The sequence below is a fragment of the Hyperoodon ampullatus genome, assembly GCF_949752795.1.
Source record: "Hyperoodon ampullatus genome assembly, chromosome: 11".
In the NCBI taxonomy this organism is placed as follows: domain Eukaryota; kingdom Metazoa; phylum Chordata; class Mammalia; order Artiodactyla; family Ziphiidae; genus Hyperoodon; species Hyperoodon ampullatus.
The window spans coordinates 13,435,369-13,452,630 of NC_136924.1; the positions used below are offsets into that span (position 1 = coordinate 13,435,369).

The 17,262-nt window shown below is 38.5% G+C and overlaps 2 protein-coding genes across 2 annotated transcripts in view; one reads left to right on the plus strand and one right to left on the minus strand.

Annotated features, from left to right (window-relative positions):
* CEP290 (centrosomal protein 290) overlaps positions 1-6,428 on the minus strand; it is a 91,083-nt gene extending 84,655 nt beyond the window's left edge. Inside the window, exons 1-6 of the mRNA XM_079715342.1 lie at positions 6,276-6,428; positions 5,608-5,737; positions 5,379-5,456; positions 4,118-4,187; positions 3,714-3,760; positions 1,852-1,995 (exon numbers count right to left, since the gene is read on the minus strand). Of these exons, the coding sequence (XP_079571468.1) occupies positions 1,852-1,995; positions 3,714-3,760; positions 4,118-4,187; positions 5,379-5,456; positions 5,608-5,709 (441 nt within the window). The 5' untranslated portion in view covers positions 5,710-5,737; positions 6,276-6,428. The remainder of the gene's footprint in view (positions 1-1,851; positions 1,996-3,713; positions 3,761-4,117; positions 4,188-5,378; positions 5,457-5,607; positions 5,738-6,275) is intronic.
* A 362-nt stretch (positions 6,429-6,790) lies between these two features.
* The window catches only part of TMTC3 (transmembrane O-mannosyltransferase targeting cadherins 3), a gene marked incomplete at its 3' end in the record, with an annotated part of 81,802 nt that continues 71,330 nt past the window's right edge, over positions 6,791-17,262 (plus strand). The window contains exon 1 of the mRNA XM_079715250.1: positions 6,791-6,862. The remainder of the gene's footprint in view (positions 6,863-17,262) is intronic.

The following is a 17,262-nucleotide window of genomic DNA, read 5'->3' on the forward strand; positions in this document are numbered from 1 at the left end:
ATACTATAAGTACTCAGTAAAACTGAATGACTGGTTAAGGGCAAAGAAGAAATTGCTAAAGCAACTCATATCCATATTCTACTTCAAGAAATCTAGCAGCTGGAAAGGTTCATAAGCCATATATTCAAGTTGTCTGTGTGTGTGCCTATGAATGAAGATAGTAGTCTAAGATATGAATGGACAAGGTGGTTCTGATCAGCTAACAGTGTGTGGTATCAATGGTGAGAAGTTGACTAATATATGGGCTAGACAAAAGAATAATAGCCCAGAAAAACACATACATGGCCACCTCCCTAAGCAATTCTATTACTGTATAGCATAGGTTGGACCCTTCATGATTAAGAAATCTATAGATCTGTTATGTTTCACTGAGTCAACTAAACAAATAATCCTCTAAGAGCTTATTCCTAACCTTCAGGTGGCATCAATCCATACTTTTTCCACTGCAAAAACTGTACAGATGGCTCACTTTTACGTGACTTCCAAACTATATAATAAAATAGATATATCAAGAATGGGGATGCTTTTCCTTATAAATCAGTCTATGATGAATTCTTTTTAAATAGCAATGTTACCTCATAATCAATGTCGTTTACTTAAAATTTATAACCATCTATTTCCAAGAGAACAATGGACAAAATAAGATTATCAGGATGTGATACAATATTGACCTTATAAAGGACACAAAGGTAGAAAAAGCTTCTGGGCACCAGGGATGGGACAGTTAATACATGTAGGCACCAGATTTTGTACTAAGTTCACTGACAGCTGAGGCAAAAAAAGAAAGCATACTATTTTCTGACAGGAAATACAAACTTATCAGCAAAAAAATAATTTTTTCCTCAAACTAAATTTAAGTGAACATTGCATGAATTATTTTATAAATAACAAGTATAACATGAGAGGTAATAATAAACTATGCTTGTATAAAAGATGACATGTCATGGTTTAAAATATGAATTGATTTACAAAATGGTGAGATTAACACTTTTTAAGAACCTATGTATTACATAAAGCGAGGTACACCTGAAAATAAAAAACTTATTATTGAATATATCACTAAAAGATTAATTTCCAAGTCTACTACTAATATAAATACAACTAAATATCTTTTTCCCCAAAATATATTATGAAAAATAAGAAAATAAAAATTTTTTTTTAGTTTTATGTATTTATTTTTGGCTGCATTGGGTCTTCGTTGCTGTGCATGGGCTTTCTCTAGTTGCAGCGAGTGGGGGCTACTCTTCATTGCAGTGCACGGTCTTCTCATTGTGGTGGCTTCTCTTGTTGTGGAGCACGGGCTCTAGGCGCGCGGGCTTCAACAGTTGTAGCAAGCAGACTCACTAGTTGTGGCTTACATGCTCTAGAGCGCAGGCTCAATAGTCATAGTGCATGGGCTTAGTTGCTCTGCAACATGTGGGATCTTCCCGGACCAGGGCTCGAACCTGTGTCCCCTGCATTGGCAGGCGGATTCTTAACCATTGTGCCACCAGGGAAGCCCAAATCAATTGTTTCTGAATGCCTATTAATTTCTTCATACCAATATTCCAGATCAAATCATCAACTTTATGTGAAGAATTCTAACATCTGGAGGAAAAGGTTACCTCCATGTATAAAGAATTAATCTCTAGGTCATATTCATTCACTAGATGTACCTGATCCATTATATTTTAAAGACATGATGACAAAATGAACTGTTATATAAAACCTTAGCAATAAGCATACATCAATTCCCACAAATAACATAAAACATAAAAATTGAAACTGTCAGTAATAATTATAAAAAGCATAAACAGGTGGTGTTTTTTGGTAACTTGCACAGTTAAGAGTCATTGAAAAACTGTGCCTTACTTGCTCATTAACTTTCTTTTCTTTCTCTAACTCTTTTTCCATGTCCTCCAATTCTCTATCTTTTTGTTCCAACTGCTTTTCAAGTTGGCAAATTTCATCACGTAAAAAGCGAGTGTCACGTCCACCTGCAGAGTGCTGTGCCATCTTAAAGTAATAAACCAAAAGTATAAATTAATTCCATTATATCTGGAGATTCAAATGAATCAACAACAAAAATAATTATCTTGACTTTAAATTTTATCATAATCAGCACGAGATGTTTAAAATCATGTTGTTTAAAAACAATTTTTTTTTATTAAGCATATTTAAGTTTTAGTTCACAGGCTGACAACCCCTTAAGCTCTTCCTGAGCCATCCAGAGTATGAAGAATTAACAGTCAATCACTCAGGCTCTGTTATAGCCGCTGAGCCACAGACACCAGGGTAAAGTGCAAAGGCATACAACGATCTTTGAGATGAACTATCTAGGCTTCCCCTGAGTATCAGAGCTCTGAAATCAGGCTACAAATCACCAGAGCCTCCACCCTAGCCACTGAGCCATGGTGCTCTTAACCTGCCCTTTCCCTCATACCACTGACTGTTTAGACCAGTGTTCTCTAGAAGGACTTTCTAGGATAAAGGAAATGTTCTCTGCACTGCCCAATACAGTAGCCACTATCTACATGCATCTACTGAGCACTTGAAATGTGGCTAGTGCAACTAAAGAACTGAATTCTTAACTTTAACTGTAATTAATTTAAATGCTAATGGCCACATGTAGCTAGTGCTACCATATTGAACACCCAAAATTAGATTATCTTTAAAATTTTGCAGCAGACTAAATACATTTTGCTTCATTTTCCTGTTACTTTGGGTCATAGTCAAAAACATCAAAAATCCTTTAGTCATCTAATCTGTCTCACATTCATCTCCCTAGCATACAGTTCTGTTACTCTTCTACCTTAACTAAACTTTTCTTACTCTTAACCTCCTTCAAAAAGCACTTTCTTACCAACATCTCCAACTGTCCTATCCTTCTATTCTATAGTAGTTGCCTCGCTAAACACTAACACAGAATCGGCCTTACTTCATAATTCACTTAACAAGTATTTATTGAGAATGACTGGTATTTCCCTAGAAGCTGGATATACGACAGGGAATAGAAAATAAACCATCTAAATTCACAGAGTTAACACGCTAAAAACGTGTTTGAATGCAAACTATCTGACTCCAGATACTGAAATCTCCAGTTCATTCTCCACTATATTTCTGGTTTTATCTGACTTCTTTAAAATTTGACCACACATCTTTCACTCGTATTTTTAGCAGATGACCTCTCCATCCTCTCAAATTCCAGGCACTAAACCTACAAACATCAAAAGTTTCTGTTCATATCCATTCTTCCTTCCTCCCTTTTACCAAGGAAAAAGGTCCTTCCTCCTTATAAAGGCTAATCCATTTGTATCACATTCTTTCCCACAATCTCAGTAATCTCAATGTATTCACTTCCTTAACAATACATTCACATTTTGGCTCTTGGCTTTCTCAAAAGCTACCTCTTCTCCTATACCGTTCTGTCACTGTTCCTCAAATTCCAACATGCCTCATTCCACCTCAGTTATAGTAATCTCTCTGTATATTTCTCTGTACTACAAGCTCCATGAGGTTATTCAATGTTTTTATTTTGTTCACAATTGGATGTGCAATCCTTTGCAGAATTTAAGATACATAAATAGGCATGTAAAATATATACTGAACAAACAATTATAAACACAATATCATTCCAGTGATTTTTCCAGCTAATTATAATTTTAAAATTTTTAAATAATAATTGAAAATAATATTTGCAATGATTACACCCTAAGGAATACAAAAGAACATACCTCCAGTTCATTTTCCAGTTTCATTACTTTAGTTTTTAATTGATTTTCTATTAAAAAAAGATAAATATTTCAATTGGTCAGATTTATCTCAAAACAAACTTTTCAATAATTTTCAATAAAATTAATTTTTAAAGATTCCATCATGGTTGTAATGATAAGGTAACATAAGAAAATAACTATTTTGTACCTGATCCATGAAATAGAAGCTCTAGAAAAATCTTTCAAAATAAACTGAGTATACACATTTTATAAAATATTGGGTTGGCCAGAAAGTTTGCTTGGATTTGTCCATAAGATCTTACTTTTTAGTCAACCCAATATATTAAAGCTAATTCTTCACTGCTTAGTGAATAAATGAAATCCACTATTTAACACCATAATAATCGTTTCCCCAAGGCATTTACCAAATTTTGCTTGTTCTTCTCCAGCTTTTTCAACTTCTTCCAAAGCTAGCTCTACTTCTTGAGCTTTCATCTAAATGTTAAGAATAAAAAAAGTTATTTCAGTATGCCTTTACACTAGAATGTAAGCACTGAAAATAAGAATTTTGTTTTGTATTTGCTATCCCAGTACTTACTGCCTGCAATGCCTGGCACAAGGAGACATTCAGCAAACATTTGTTGAATGAATAGATGATTTCCTTAAGGCTATAATTTCTAGATTCCTAAGAGTTTGAAACATCTTTGATTCCTCTTTTCCCTCAAGTCTTACATCTAGTATTGCAACTTTTCTCTTTGTAATGTTTTCAACTACCTCTTTTATTCTATTCTGATTTTCATTATTCTAGTCCATAATTTTGTCTAACTTCCTTCATAAGTTTAACCCTCTTAAGGCATATTTTTGTATCTACCAATTATAGATCAAAAACCTCAGGGCTTCCCTGGTGGCTCAGTGGTTGAGAGTCCGCCTGCCGATGCAGGGGACACGGGTTCGTGCCCTGGTCCGGGAAGATCCCACATGCCGCGGAGCGGCTGGGCCCGTGAGCCATGGCCGCTGGGCCTGCGCGTCCGGAGCCTGTGCTCCACAACGGGAGAGGCCACAACAGTGAGAGGCCCGCGTACCGCAAAAAAAAAAAACCTTTAATGGCTCCTAATTGCTGATATCATAAAATACGTCTTTAAAGGCCCTAGACAGCCTATTCTAAACTATACCCAACATTGTTTCCTCTACAACCTGCTATTATAAACTTTCTGCACTTGTCTCCTTAAATGTAAAGAACATGCATACTTTCTATTCCCAGTTTTTATTTATAGTAACCTCCAGCTCTAGAATCTCCTTAACACTTTACCACTACCCTCCACTTACCTAAAACTACTCATCAGTCTTTGACCTTTATAAAGTCTTCTCACACCTAAATCTCTTCCCCTTCTAACAAATCCCAACAGTAGTCAGCTACTGTAACAAGCTGTAACATAATTAACATAGGACCTCCCTATGCTTTTTTAAACATAACCATTCTGTTTCCCCTACACACTCTGTTAGGAACTTTAGAGCAGAAACTAGCAATGTTTTTCACCTAAAATTCTCAGTTGACATTTGAAGATATCTCATTTTTTAGTGGTCATTTAGATTTTACAAAGTACTTTCACAGAGATTAAATTAAGAAGACATTCTTACACTTTCTCTAATAGTCAAAGCTATAATTAAAACCTACTGTATACAAACCTTCATTAGAGACTGAGTAATTCTGAAAAGGTGTATCATATTTTCTTGACTTTCACTTTTTAGCTCATTTACTTCCACCTAAGTAAAGACAAAAGCAAATATTTCATATTTTATAACCCTTAAGCAAAATACAAGAAATTTTCCAGTTGTACCATTCAGTGATTTCAGGGACAACTTAGACTATGATAGTTGTATGTATATATCTATGCATTATTTATCAATTAAGTACCTTGGATAAGGAAATCAATAAATTATTTGCCAATTCTTCTTGACGAGGCAACTCATCTGGGTCAACTTTCCTTATTTCTTTCCAGTTTATATTAGGTGGCATCTTGAATTCTTTCACTGTGCTTTACTTTCTGTAACAATACAAGTGGGTATTAGCATTTTCAAGGTAAACAGCATTACTGTTTTTACAGATTACGCTATTACAACTCTCCACGATGTTAGCAAAGAGGTGTGGCTCCTTAATTGTATAACAGATATGTGGGTAAAATAGCCTTGATCAAAATTACAGCAGTTGCGACAAATCATCAGATATTTTATCGGCTAAATTATGACGGCTTCCATGGTTAAACTAATCTAAGCTAGAACTAAGATTCTGTGCCCCCTTCCTCCACGCCCCCTTACCACCAAAGCGCGCGATGCTTGGAAGGCTGAAATTGACCCCTGATTCTGAGAGACAGGAGCTAGGATTAAGGGGGGGGGGGGGGGGGAAAGCGAGAAAGTAAACGATTGAAATGAGTGCAGTTGGGCCGGAGAAACCAGGGCTGAAACGAGGGGAAGGCAGATGGACTGCAAATCAAAGGCTAAGGGGCTGTTGTTTATTTGGGCCGTTAGGCTTAAAGAACCTTTGCGGGAAGAACTCTCTGTCCGCGCTCTCCAGGATCCACCCACCTAAAGCAAGCCTGGCATCCAGCGGCGGCCCCTCAGCTACCGCACCCACCCAGCCGAGCCCCGCCGCCACGCGTGACAGCTCGCCAGCGCGGTTCCAATCGGACACTGGATACCGCCAACGGATCTCTAGCGAGTAGTAACGGCGGCGGCTGCTAAGCGACGCATTTCCCACCTAGCCGAGGCCGGAACAAGAGCCCGGATGCAAGCGTCGCCTACATTTCACGACCGTGGGCGATGCTTTACGTTTAGATTCCGCAGCGGGGTCCCTGGACTCTGTGTTAAGGGCGGGGAGAAGGCCTGGGATGAGGACTGCAAATCCCAGAGTGCAGTTCTGCTTGGAGGCCGGGGCGTCCTGGACTCTGAAGTCTGAGAAGTGGAGATAGGCCGCTCCCGGCTTGCAGTGCGGGAGGCTGTGACGGTACCGGGGTGCGGGGGAACCGCCTCGAGGCGGGAGGCGCGGCGGCCGAGGCGTGTCTGCACTGGTGGGCTGAACGAGGCGGACCATGACTGTGCCTTCGGTGGCGTCTCTCGCCGGACCGCTCTTCCCGAGGTTTCTCTAAGCCATTCCCTGGTGGAACCGCTCCCAGGTGAGGTCGGGCTGTCGGTCAGCGGTGGGGGAGGAGTTGAGGGTAGCGATCCCGGTTTAATGAAGCTCTTAACGTTGGGGCCGGAGTCTGAAGAGGTGGGAAGACCCCGCCCTCTCCTTGGGCGTTTGCCGGCGACGCTCCGGGTGGTGCCCTCTGTAAGAAGAAAAAGTTTTAGCCTTCTTCTGTATCAGAATCTGTCTGTATAGTGGACTGGGGGCCGCGATCATGGTTTGGGGGCGAGTGAGGAATTGGGGACACCGCATCCTCTGACCCTGGTCGCCTTACCTGTAGCGCTATTACCTTCGCAGATTGAAGGACTTGAAGGTTGAGGAGCTAGTAGGTGTAGAGGGAAGGTTCTAGAGAGGAGAGGTTATAACTTGCCCAGGCCACTGCGGGGGGTGGAGAGAGAAGGGGCCTCAGTACTCACCAGCCCTGTTAATGTCACTTGCTTGGTGACGGAGAGTGCCTTCCTGTGAAAACGCCTTCTCAGGTGTTTACAGCTCTTATCTGTGCAAGTTTTGCTCATCTGGCTGCTTTCAGCCGTGCTGGAGTATGATACACCACTAGGAAAACTTTCTTAAGAAGATGTAGACTTGAAAACCAAATGACATTTTCAACTCTTTGGAGCAGTGCCTTATTTATTTGTTTGTTTGTTTGTTTGTTTATATTTATAGCACTTTCTTTCATTTATTCCCTATAATTGATATTGAAGTTTACTTTTGAAAACAATAGGTTTCTTTCCAAACCGTCCAGTAGAAATAGCTCAGTAGAAAATAAAAACAGATATACTGATTTTGTGAGATACATTTAAAGACATTCAAAAGATTTGTAGGAATTATAATTTTGTCTAGTCCTATACTGAAAGATGATATGTCAAACACTGTTCATTAACGTTTTTTTAAACCATGCTGTACATTATATCCCCAGAAATTATATACCTTTTAAATGAAAGTTTGTACCTGTTGACGGATCTGTTTGTTTCTATGAATTCGGTTTTTTTAGATCCCACATATAAACGAGATCACCCAGTATTTGTCCTCTGTCTGGCATTTCACTTAGCGTAATGCCCTCATGGTCCATCCGTGTTGTCATGGTGTTACAAATGGTAAGATTTCTTTTTTGTGGCTGAATCGTACTCCATTGTGTGTATATACTACATCTTCTTTATCCCTTCATCCATCGATTTATACTTAGGTTGTTTGTATGGGTTGGCTATTGTAAATAATGCTGAATGAATATCGCTTCAAAACAGTGATTTTGTTTTCTTCGGATATATACCCAGAAGTGGAATTGCTGGATAGTATGGTAGTTCTGTTTTTAATTTTTTGAGGAACCGCATACTGTTTTCTGTGACGGCTGCATCAATTTATGTTCCCACCAACAGTGCACAAGTGTTCCCTTTTCTCCACATCTTTGCTGCCAATGCTTGTTATCTCTTTTTGATGATGGCCATTCTTAGCAGGTGTAAAGTAATTGATAATCTCATTGTAATTTTGATTTGCATTTCACTGATGATTAGTGATGGTGAACACCTTTTCATATACCTGTCAGCCATTACGTGTCTTCTTGGGAAGAAGTTCCTGTGCCCAGTTTTTAATCAGTTTTTTTTTGTTTGTTTGTTTGTTTTTGCTATTCGGTTGTAAGAGTTCTTTATATATTTTGGATATTAACCTGTTTTCATATATATATTTTTGCAAATATTTCCCCTCGTTCCATAGGTTGCCTCTTCATTTTGTTGGTTTCCATTTTTGTGCAGAAGCTTTTTAGTTTGACATAGGCCCACTTATTTATTTTTGCTTTTGTTGCCTTTGCTTTTGGTTTCAAATCCAAAAAATCATTGCCAAGACCAGTGTCAGGGAGCTTACCCCCTTGTTTTCTACCAAGAGGTTTATGGTTTTAGGTCTTACGTTCAATTCTTTAATCCACTTTGAGTTGATTTTTGTGAGTGGTATAAAATAGGGGTTCAGTTTATTCTTTTGCATGTGGTTCTCCAATTTTCCCAACACTATTTATTAAAGAGACTATTCTTTCCCCATTGTATATTCTTGGTTCCTTTGTTTATTTCTGGCCTCCCTATTCTGTTCTGTTGATCTGCGGGTTTGTTTTTATGCTAGCTGCAAACTATTTTGATTACTATAGCTTTTTCATTATTTAATCTTCATAACAATCCAATGAAATAGCTGCTTAATTTGTCCTCATTTTCCAGCTAAGTTAAGAAAGCAGAGTTTGGAAAGGTTAAATACTCTGCTCAAACTTAAATAGTATGATGGAACACGAATCTTTCTGGCTAAAGGATATGTTCATAACTGCTATATTGCCTTCTCAGGCATGCTGGGAACCAGTACTTGTAAAGTGCTTATTCTTCAGTCTTACAATCTATATTAAATATCATCATATTCTAATTATGTAACTTTGATTACTCAAGAATTTGAATTAGATATTCTTCATGTTCAGTGTTTTTTTGTTTTTTGTTTTTTTGTTTGTTTTTTGACTACACTGCATGGCTTGTGGGATCTTAGTTCCCCAACCAGGGATCGAACCCACGCCCTCGGCTCTGAGCGTGCGAAGTCCTAATCACTGGACCACCAGGGAATTCCCACATTCATTGTTTTTATTTGTTTTTATTTTTTTAAATCTTTTTTCATACATAGTTTTAAATTCATAATTTAGCAGGGGAAGGCAGAGATGAAAGCTAATGTTTCTGGAACACATATTATGTCATTTACTATGCTTAAAATTGCATATTTATTTTTTTAGTAGTAATCTGTTATTTTTATTGCAACACCTTATTTTTCTTCTTGTTTTTTCATTCATTACAACTGTTATTTATTTATTTATTTGTTTCGTTTTGTCTGTGTTGGTCTTTTCTACCCTTACTTCCTTCACCTTCTTATTCACATTTATATTCTCTGGAACTGAAGGTACCTGGCGTAATGGCAAGTTTTATTCTCATTTTTCTGAAGTGAAAATAGGTTCTAAGAACCTAAGCAATTTCATAATAATTAATGAAGCTAAGGTTGTAAGCCAGGTCTCAATTACAGTCACGACTAAGTGCAAAATCTTGCTTAAATTTTGTTACTTTACTCATTCTAACAATATTTTTGAGCTTATACACTGTGCTAGACACCAGGGATGCAGTAGGAAACAAGTTAGCTAGGGTCTAGGCTCTAATGCACTAAAATATGTTTGTATCTAAGTGTTAACTAAGAAATTTAACTCAAGTTGTAGTTCAGTTGCTCACTATATATAATTTTGAGAAAATCACTAAAACTCACTATTATTTTTCATGAAGTTTTCTGAATCATTCAGTTTTCACCAAGGGAAATTATCTGACAATTTTATAAATGGCTTTAGTACAGGAACACTTGCCTGGATCTGCCTTCTTTCATCTCTGTTGTTTTATGAGCAGTTTTATCTGACCAAAATCACTTCACAAGAAAGACTTGCCTTTTAAAAGTCTACAAACAATAAATGCTGGAGAGGGTGTGGAGAAAAGGGAACCCTCTTACACTGTTGGTGGGAATGTAAATTGATACAGCCACTATGGAGAACAGTATGGAGGTTCCTTAAAAAACTAAAAATAGAGCTACCATCCAACCCAGCAATCCCACTACTGGGCATATACCCAGAGAAAAGCATAATTCAAAAAGAGTCATGTACCACCATGTTCATTGCAGCACTGTTTACAATAGCCAGGACTGGAAGCAACCTAAGTGTCCATCGACAGATGAATTGATAAAGAAGATGTGGCCCATATATACAATGGAATATTGCTCAGCCATAAAAAGAAACGAACTTGAGTTATTTTTAGTGAGGTGGATGGACCTAGAGTCTGTCATACAGAGTGAAGTAAGTCAGAAAGAGAAAACACACTGTATGCTAACACATATATATGGAATCTAAAAAAAAAAAAAAAAAAAGGTTCTGAAGAACCTAGGGGCAGGACAGGAATAAAAACACAGACATAGAGGATGGACTTGAGGACACGGGGAGGGGGAAGGGTAAGCTGTGACGAAGTGAGAGAGAGTGGCATGCACATATATAAATGTAAATGTAAAATAGATAGCTAGTGGGAAGCAGCCGCATAGCACAGGGAGATCAGCTCGGTGCTTTGTGACCACCTAGAGGGGTGGGATATGGAGGGTGGGAGGGAGATGCAAGAGGAGGGGATATGGGGATATATGTATACATATAGCTGATTCACTTTGTGATACAGTAGAAACTAACACACCATTGTAAAGCAATAATACTCCAGTAAAGATGTTAAAAAAAAGAAAGACTTGCCTTTTATAATTGCTACCTCTGTTCTATGTACCAATCAACCTATATTCCAAATGTTAATCTCCATTCCTTTTATGCTGTCTTATCAAGAAAATGAATGGTAGCTTACTTTTCCAGCTTCTAACATAAAGCATGGCCGTGAGAAATTTAGTCTCCACTGTGTACATAACATGTTTTGTTTTGCCTTGTTCTCGTGGAGAGGAATCAGTGTGCAGCAAGCAAACACTTGTCTTCTCCCAACATGAGGAGACTGGAAAGATTAGTAGGAGTCATTGTGAATACAGACTTTGCAAACTATGCAAGCCAAAGTTTTACTTATTGAAAAAGATATAATCATGAAATTATTGAGCTGAGAAGACTATCCTTTCCAGACTAAATATTCCCAGATTTCCTATAAATTTTTCCTCTAGGCTTGTTTTTTCCATAATTGTACTGTGGGAGTATTAGGAAAAGTGAGCATTCAGTACAGTTTTGTTGAAGGAATTATGTTGTTTTGTATGCCTGTAACGTGCTCATGAGTGGTCTTCAGTTGCGTTTGGATTCTTTGCACATATATAGTGACATCCCATTTTGGTAAGCAAACATAAATCAGTCATTCCATCTGCTCAAACTATGTGCATCTGGGTGAATATGCTTCTGTGCCTAGAAAAAGAACTGGAAGTTCCCTCTCTTAGTCTGTTTGTGTTGCTCTAACACAATACCCTAGACTAGGTGGTTTATAAACAATAGGAATTTATTTCTCACAGTTCTGAAGACTGGGAAGTCTAAGATCAAGGCATCAGGAGATTCAGTGTCTAGTGAGGAGCTGGTTCCTAGTGGGCATCTTTTCACTGTGTCATCACATGGCATAGGGGGCAAGGGATCTCTCTCAGATCTCTTACATAAGGACATTAATCCCATTCCTGAGGGCTCCACCCTCATGACCTGATCACCTCCCCAAGGACCCCTACCTCCAAATGACATTACATTAGGCATTAGGATTTAACATGAATTTTGGGAGGACACAAACATCCAGTCTATAGCATTCTGACAACTAACATTTAACAGCGATGTGTTACATTGTTACAATAATGGCCCCCAGTGAATTATGCTGCCCTCTGTCTGTGTCCTTATGTAACCCTCTACCTTTCCCCTAACCTCTTCCCTTGCAGGTAGTTTTTTTTGGACAAAACCTAAGATGACTCCACAACTAAGCTCATGACATGCATGAGAAGTAGCGCTGTCTCTCCCTTTCTCTCATAATATGCTTCCTTGGAGAACCTTCAAAAATAGTATTGTCTTGACTCTTTATAACCTCTCCCACATTGCTTCTGGGTTTACCTTGCTTGATTGATAGTAAAAAATATGCAGTAAGCAGAGACTTGAAAAGTGCTTGTCTGTTGGGATTTGCCCTCCAGCTCTCCTCACGACACCATTTAAAGAAGTTTAGGCTACCTGTTGAAGGATATGACCACAAATAGCAGAGGCTAGCTTTCCAAGCTGAGACCCCCCCTACCCTTTAGATATCTAGCTTTAATCAAACCAGATAACTAAGCATATATCGAATATATATCAAATAAAGACATTTATATGAAAGGATGGACTTAGAGGATTTTGGAACTGGTGAATCCAAAATCCGTAGAGTAGGCTGGCAGGCTAGAAACTCTTCAGCAGGACCTGATAATGCAGTCATGAGGTAGAGTTTCTTCTCAGGGAAACTTCAGTTTTGCTTTTAAGGTGATTCAACTGATTGGATGAGTTCCATCCACATTATGGAGTATAATCTCCTTTACTTAAAATCATCAGACTATCGGGGTGTTAACCACCTCTACAAAATACCTTCAGCACAACACCTAGATTAGTGTTTGAATACTACTATAGCCTAGGCAAGTTGACACATGAAACTAACCATAATGGTGGTAGTCATGAACAGTAAACATTTTACGATGCCATTGACTCAGTGAAGATTAGCACCCCATTGATAAATCTTCTTGGTTCTGCTTAAACATCTCACCCATACCAAGTTTATAAAAGGCCAAGAAGATAGAATTTTAAAACATGACCCCAGGGAGCTTAATAATGAGAGAAAGGGAGAGAGCTAGTTTTAGTGCATGCTCATGAGCTCAGTTGTGGACTCATCTGAAGTTCTGCCCCAAAAAGCCACTTGTGGGGGTAGAGCTTGGAGGTAGGGGTGGCGGTTGCAAAGGGACCCAGCAAAGACAAGCTGGATACCACCAGTTTCCAAGGAGGAAGTAGACATAAAGGGAATTTCAGGTGACAGTCCCTAATGATGTGGGGTTTGTCCCCGAAGAATCCTCAAACACCTATAAGAGATTCATCTTGAAAATAGTGGTCAAGTAAGCTCTTTTGCTTTCCTTCCTTTCTTTCTCCATTCTGCTCTAACACTATAGTGCTCAAAAATTATGTTTAACAAGAATGTAGGTAAAGAAAGAGAAGAATAGGGCTTCCCTGGTGGCGCAGTGGTTGAGAGTCCGCCTGCCGATGCAGGGGACACGGGTTCGTGCCCCGGTCTGGGAGGATCCCACATGCCGCGGAGCGGCTTGGCCCATGAGCCATGGCCATTGAGCCTGCGTGTCCGGAGCCTGTGCTCCGCAACGGGAGAGGCCACAACAGTGAGAGGCCCACATACCGCAAAAAAAAAAAAAAAAAAAAAAAGAAAGAGAAGAATAAACCTTATCCTCATTCCATAACGTTAAACATGCTTCTCCTACACAGTGATCCCAAGCCCAGAGCAGAGGACAGTGCCCAAAAGTCAAATCGAGTTCAGGGTCTTGATTATTATGTTGGAGTTGAGTATTTCAATTACTGAATGAATTTGCTTTGCAACTTAAAGGGACTGCATAACTGTTTATTACTTAATTGTATTTAGAAATTATGAGATCAGTCCAAGTTTTTTTAAGTAACATTTTATAACCTTGTGTTCTTTAAGCCTTTAAATTCAACCTACAAATCTTAATTCTGTTTATAAACTAACATATCCATTTTTAATGTATAACAAATAAATAATAATTGAAAGGACTGAATACCCTTAATCAGCTACATTTAAAACCTAATTAAGTTGCCTGAATTAAAAAATGCATTTATAGTTTTAGTATATTCATTTTTATTCGAGGGCTTCAGATGCCTAACTTAACAAGCAAAACTCTCTCAAACAACTTTTATAAAGCTAGTAAACTAAACTTAAAACTGTACCAACTCCCAAGGTCTTATAAAAATTTCAATATTTATTTGTAAACTTGTCTAAATTCTTAATATTTTTCAACTATAAGTCTTAAATCCAAAAATTGCATGGTCAATAATTTAATATTATGTATGTTATATATATTATTATATAACATTGTATTTTAAATTACAGTTTTGAAGCTAATATATCAAAATCTCGGGTGTATGGTAATTACTCTGTTTTTTTTTTTCCTTTTATTTCTTTTTCTTCTCTGATTGCCATGGCTAGGACTTCCAAAACTATGTTGAATAACAGTGGCGAGAATGGACATCCTTGTCTTGTTCCTGATCTTAGAGGAAATGCTTTCAGTTTTTCACCATTGAGAATAATGTTTGCTGTGGGTTTGTCATATACGGCCTTTATTATGTTGAAGTAGGTACCCTCGATGCCCACTTTCTGGAGAGTTTTTATCATAAATGGGTGTTGAATTTTGTCAACAGCTTTTTCTGCATCTATTGAGATGATCATATGGTTTTTCTTCTTCAGTTTGTTAATGTGGTGTATCACATTGATTGATTTGCGTATGTTGAAGAATCCTTGCATCTCTGGGATAAATCCCACTTGATCATGGTGTATGATCCTTTTAATGTGTTGTTAGATTCTGTTTGCTAGCGGTTTGTTGAGGATTTTTGCATCTATATTCATCAGTGATATTGGTCTGTAATTTTCTTTTTTTGTAGTATCTTTGTCTGGTTTTGGTATCAGGGTGATGGTGGCCTCATAGAATGACTTTGGGAGTTTTCCTTCCTCTGCAATTTTTGGAAGAGTTTGAGAAGAATGGGTGTTAGCTCTTCTCTAAATGTTTGATAGAATTCACCTGTGAAGCCATCTGGTCCTGGACTTTTGTTTGTTGGAGATTTTTTTTTTTTTTTTTTTGGCGATATGCGGGCCTCTCACTGTTGTGGCCTCTCCCGTTGCGGAGCACAGGCTCCGGATGCGCAGGCTCAGCGGCCATGGCTCACGGGCCCAGCTGCTCCGCGGCATGTGGGATCTTCCCGGACCGGGGCACGAACCCGTGTCCCCTGCATCGGCAGGCAGACTCTCAACCACTGCGCCACCAGGGAAGCCCTGTTGGAAGATTTTTTTTTTTTTAAATTTGATTAACTTATTTATTTATTTTTGGCTGTGTTGGGTCTTCGTTTCTATGCGAGGGCTTTCTCTAGTTGCGGCGAGCGGGGCCACTCTTCATCGTGGTGCGCGGGCCTCTCACTGTCGCGGCCTCTCGTTGCGGAGCACAAGCTCCAGACACACAGGCTCAGTAGTGTGGCTCATGGGCCTAGTTGCTCCGCGGCATGTGGGACCTTCCCAAACCAGGGCTCGAACCAGTGTCCCCTGCACTGGCAGGCAGATTCTCAACCACTGCGCCACCAGGGAAGCCCCTGTTGGAAGATTTTTAATCACAGTTTCAATTTCATTACTTGTGATTGGTCTGTTCATATTTTCTGTTTCTTCCTGATTCAGTCTTGGAAGGTTATACCTTTCTAAGAATTTGTCCATTTCTTCCAGGTTGTCCATTCTATTGGCATAGAGTTGCTTGTAGTAGTCTCTTAGGATGCTTTGTATTTCTCCAGTGTCTGTTGTAACTTCTCCTTTTTCATTTCTAACTTTATTGATTTGAGTCCTCTCTCTCTTTTTCTTGATGAGTCTGGCTAAAGTTTTATCAATTTTGTTTATCTTCTCAAAGAACCAGCTTTTAGTTTTACTGATCTTGCATTGTTTTCTTTGTTTCTATTTCATTTATTTCTGCTCTGGTCTTTATGATTTCTTTCCTTCTACTAACTTTGGGTTTTGTTTGTTCTTCTTTCTCTAGTTCCTTTAGGTGTAAGGTTAGATTGTTTATTTGAGATTTTTCTTGTTCCTTGAGGTAGGCTTGTATAGCTATAAACTTCCCTCTTAGAACTGCTTTTGCTGCATTCCATAAGTTTTGGATCGTTGTGTTTTCATTGTTATTTGTCTCTAGGTATTTTTTGATTTCTTCTTTGATTTCTTCATTGATCTCTTGGTTATTTAGTAACGTATTGCTTAGCCTCCATGTGTTTGTGTTTTTTACGTTTTTTTCCCTGTAATTCATTTCTAATCTCATAGAGTTGTGGTCAGAAAAGTTGCTTGGTATGATTTCAATTTTCTTAAATTTACTGAGTCTTAATTTGTGACCCAAGATGTGATGTATCCTGCAGAATGTTCCATGCGCACTTGAGAAGAAAGTGTAATCTGCTGTTTTTGGATGGAATGTCCTATAAATATCAATTAAATCTATCTGGTCTATTGTGTCGTTTAAAGCTTGTGTTTCCTTATTAATTTTCATTTTGGATGATCTGTCCATTGGTGTAAGTGAGGTGTTAAAGTCCCCCACTATTATTGTGTTACTGTCGATTTCCTCTTCTATAGCTGTTAGGAGTTGCCTTATGGACTGAGGTGCTCCTATGTTGGGTGCATATATATTTCTAATTGTTATATGTTCTTCTTGGATTGATCCCTTGATCATTACGTAGTGTCCTTCCTTGTCTGTTGTAACATTCTTTATTTTAGAGTCTATTTTATCTGATATGAGTATTGCTACTCCAGCTTTCTTCTGATTTCCATTTGCATGGAATATCTTTTTCCATCCCCTCACTTTCAGCCTGTGTGTGTCCCTAGGTCTGAAGTGGGTCTCTTGTAGACAGCATGTATATGGGTCTTGTTTTTGTATCTATTCAGCAAGCCTGTGTCTTTTGGTTGGAGCATTTACTCCATTCACATTTAAGGTAATTATTGATATGTGTGTTCCTATTACCATTTTCTTAATTTGGGGGGGTTTGTTTTTGTAGGTCCTTTTCTTCTCCTGTGTTTCCCACTTAGAGAAGTTCCTTTAGCATTTGTTGTAGAGCTGGTTTGCTGGTGCTGAATTCTCTTAGCC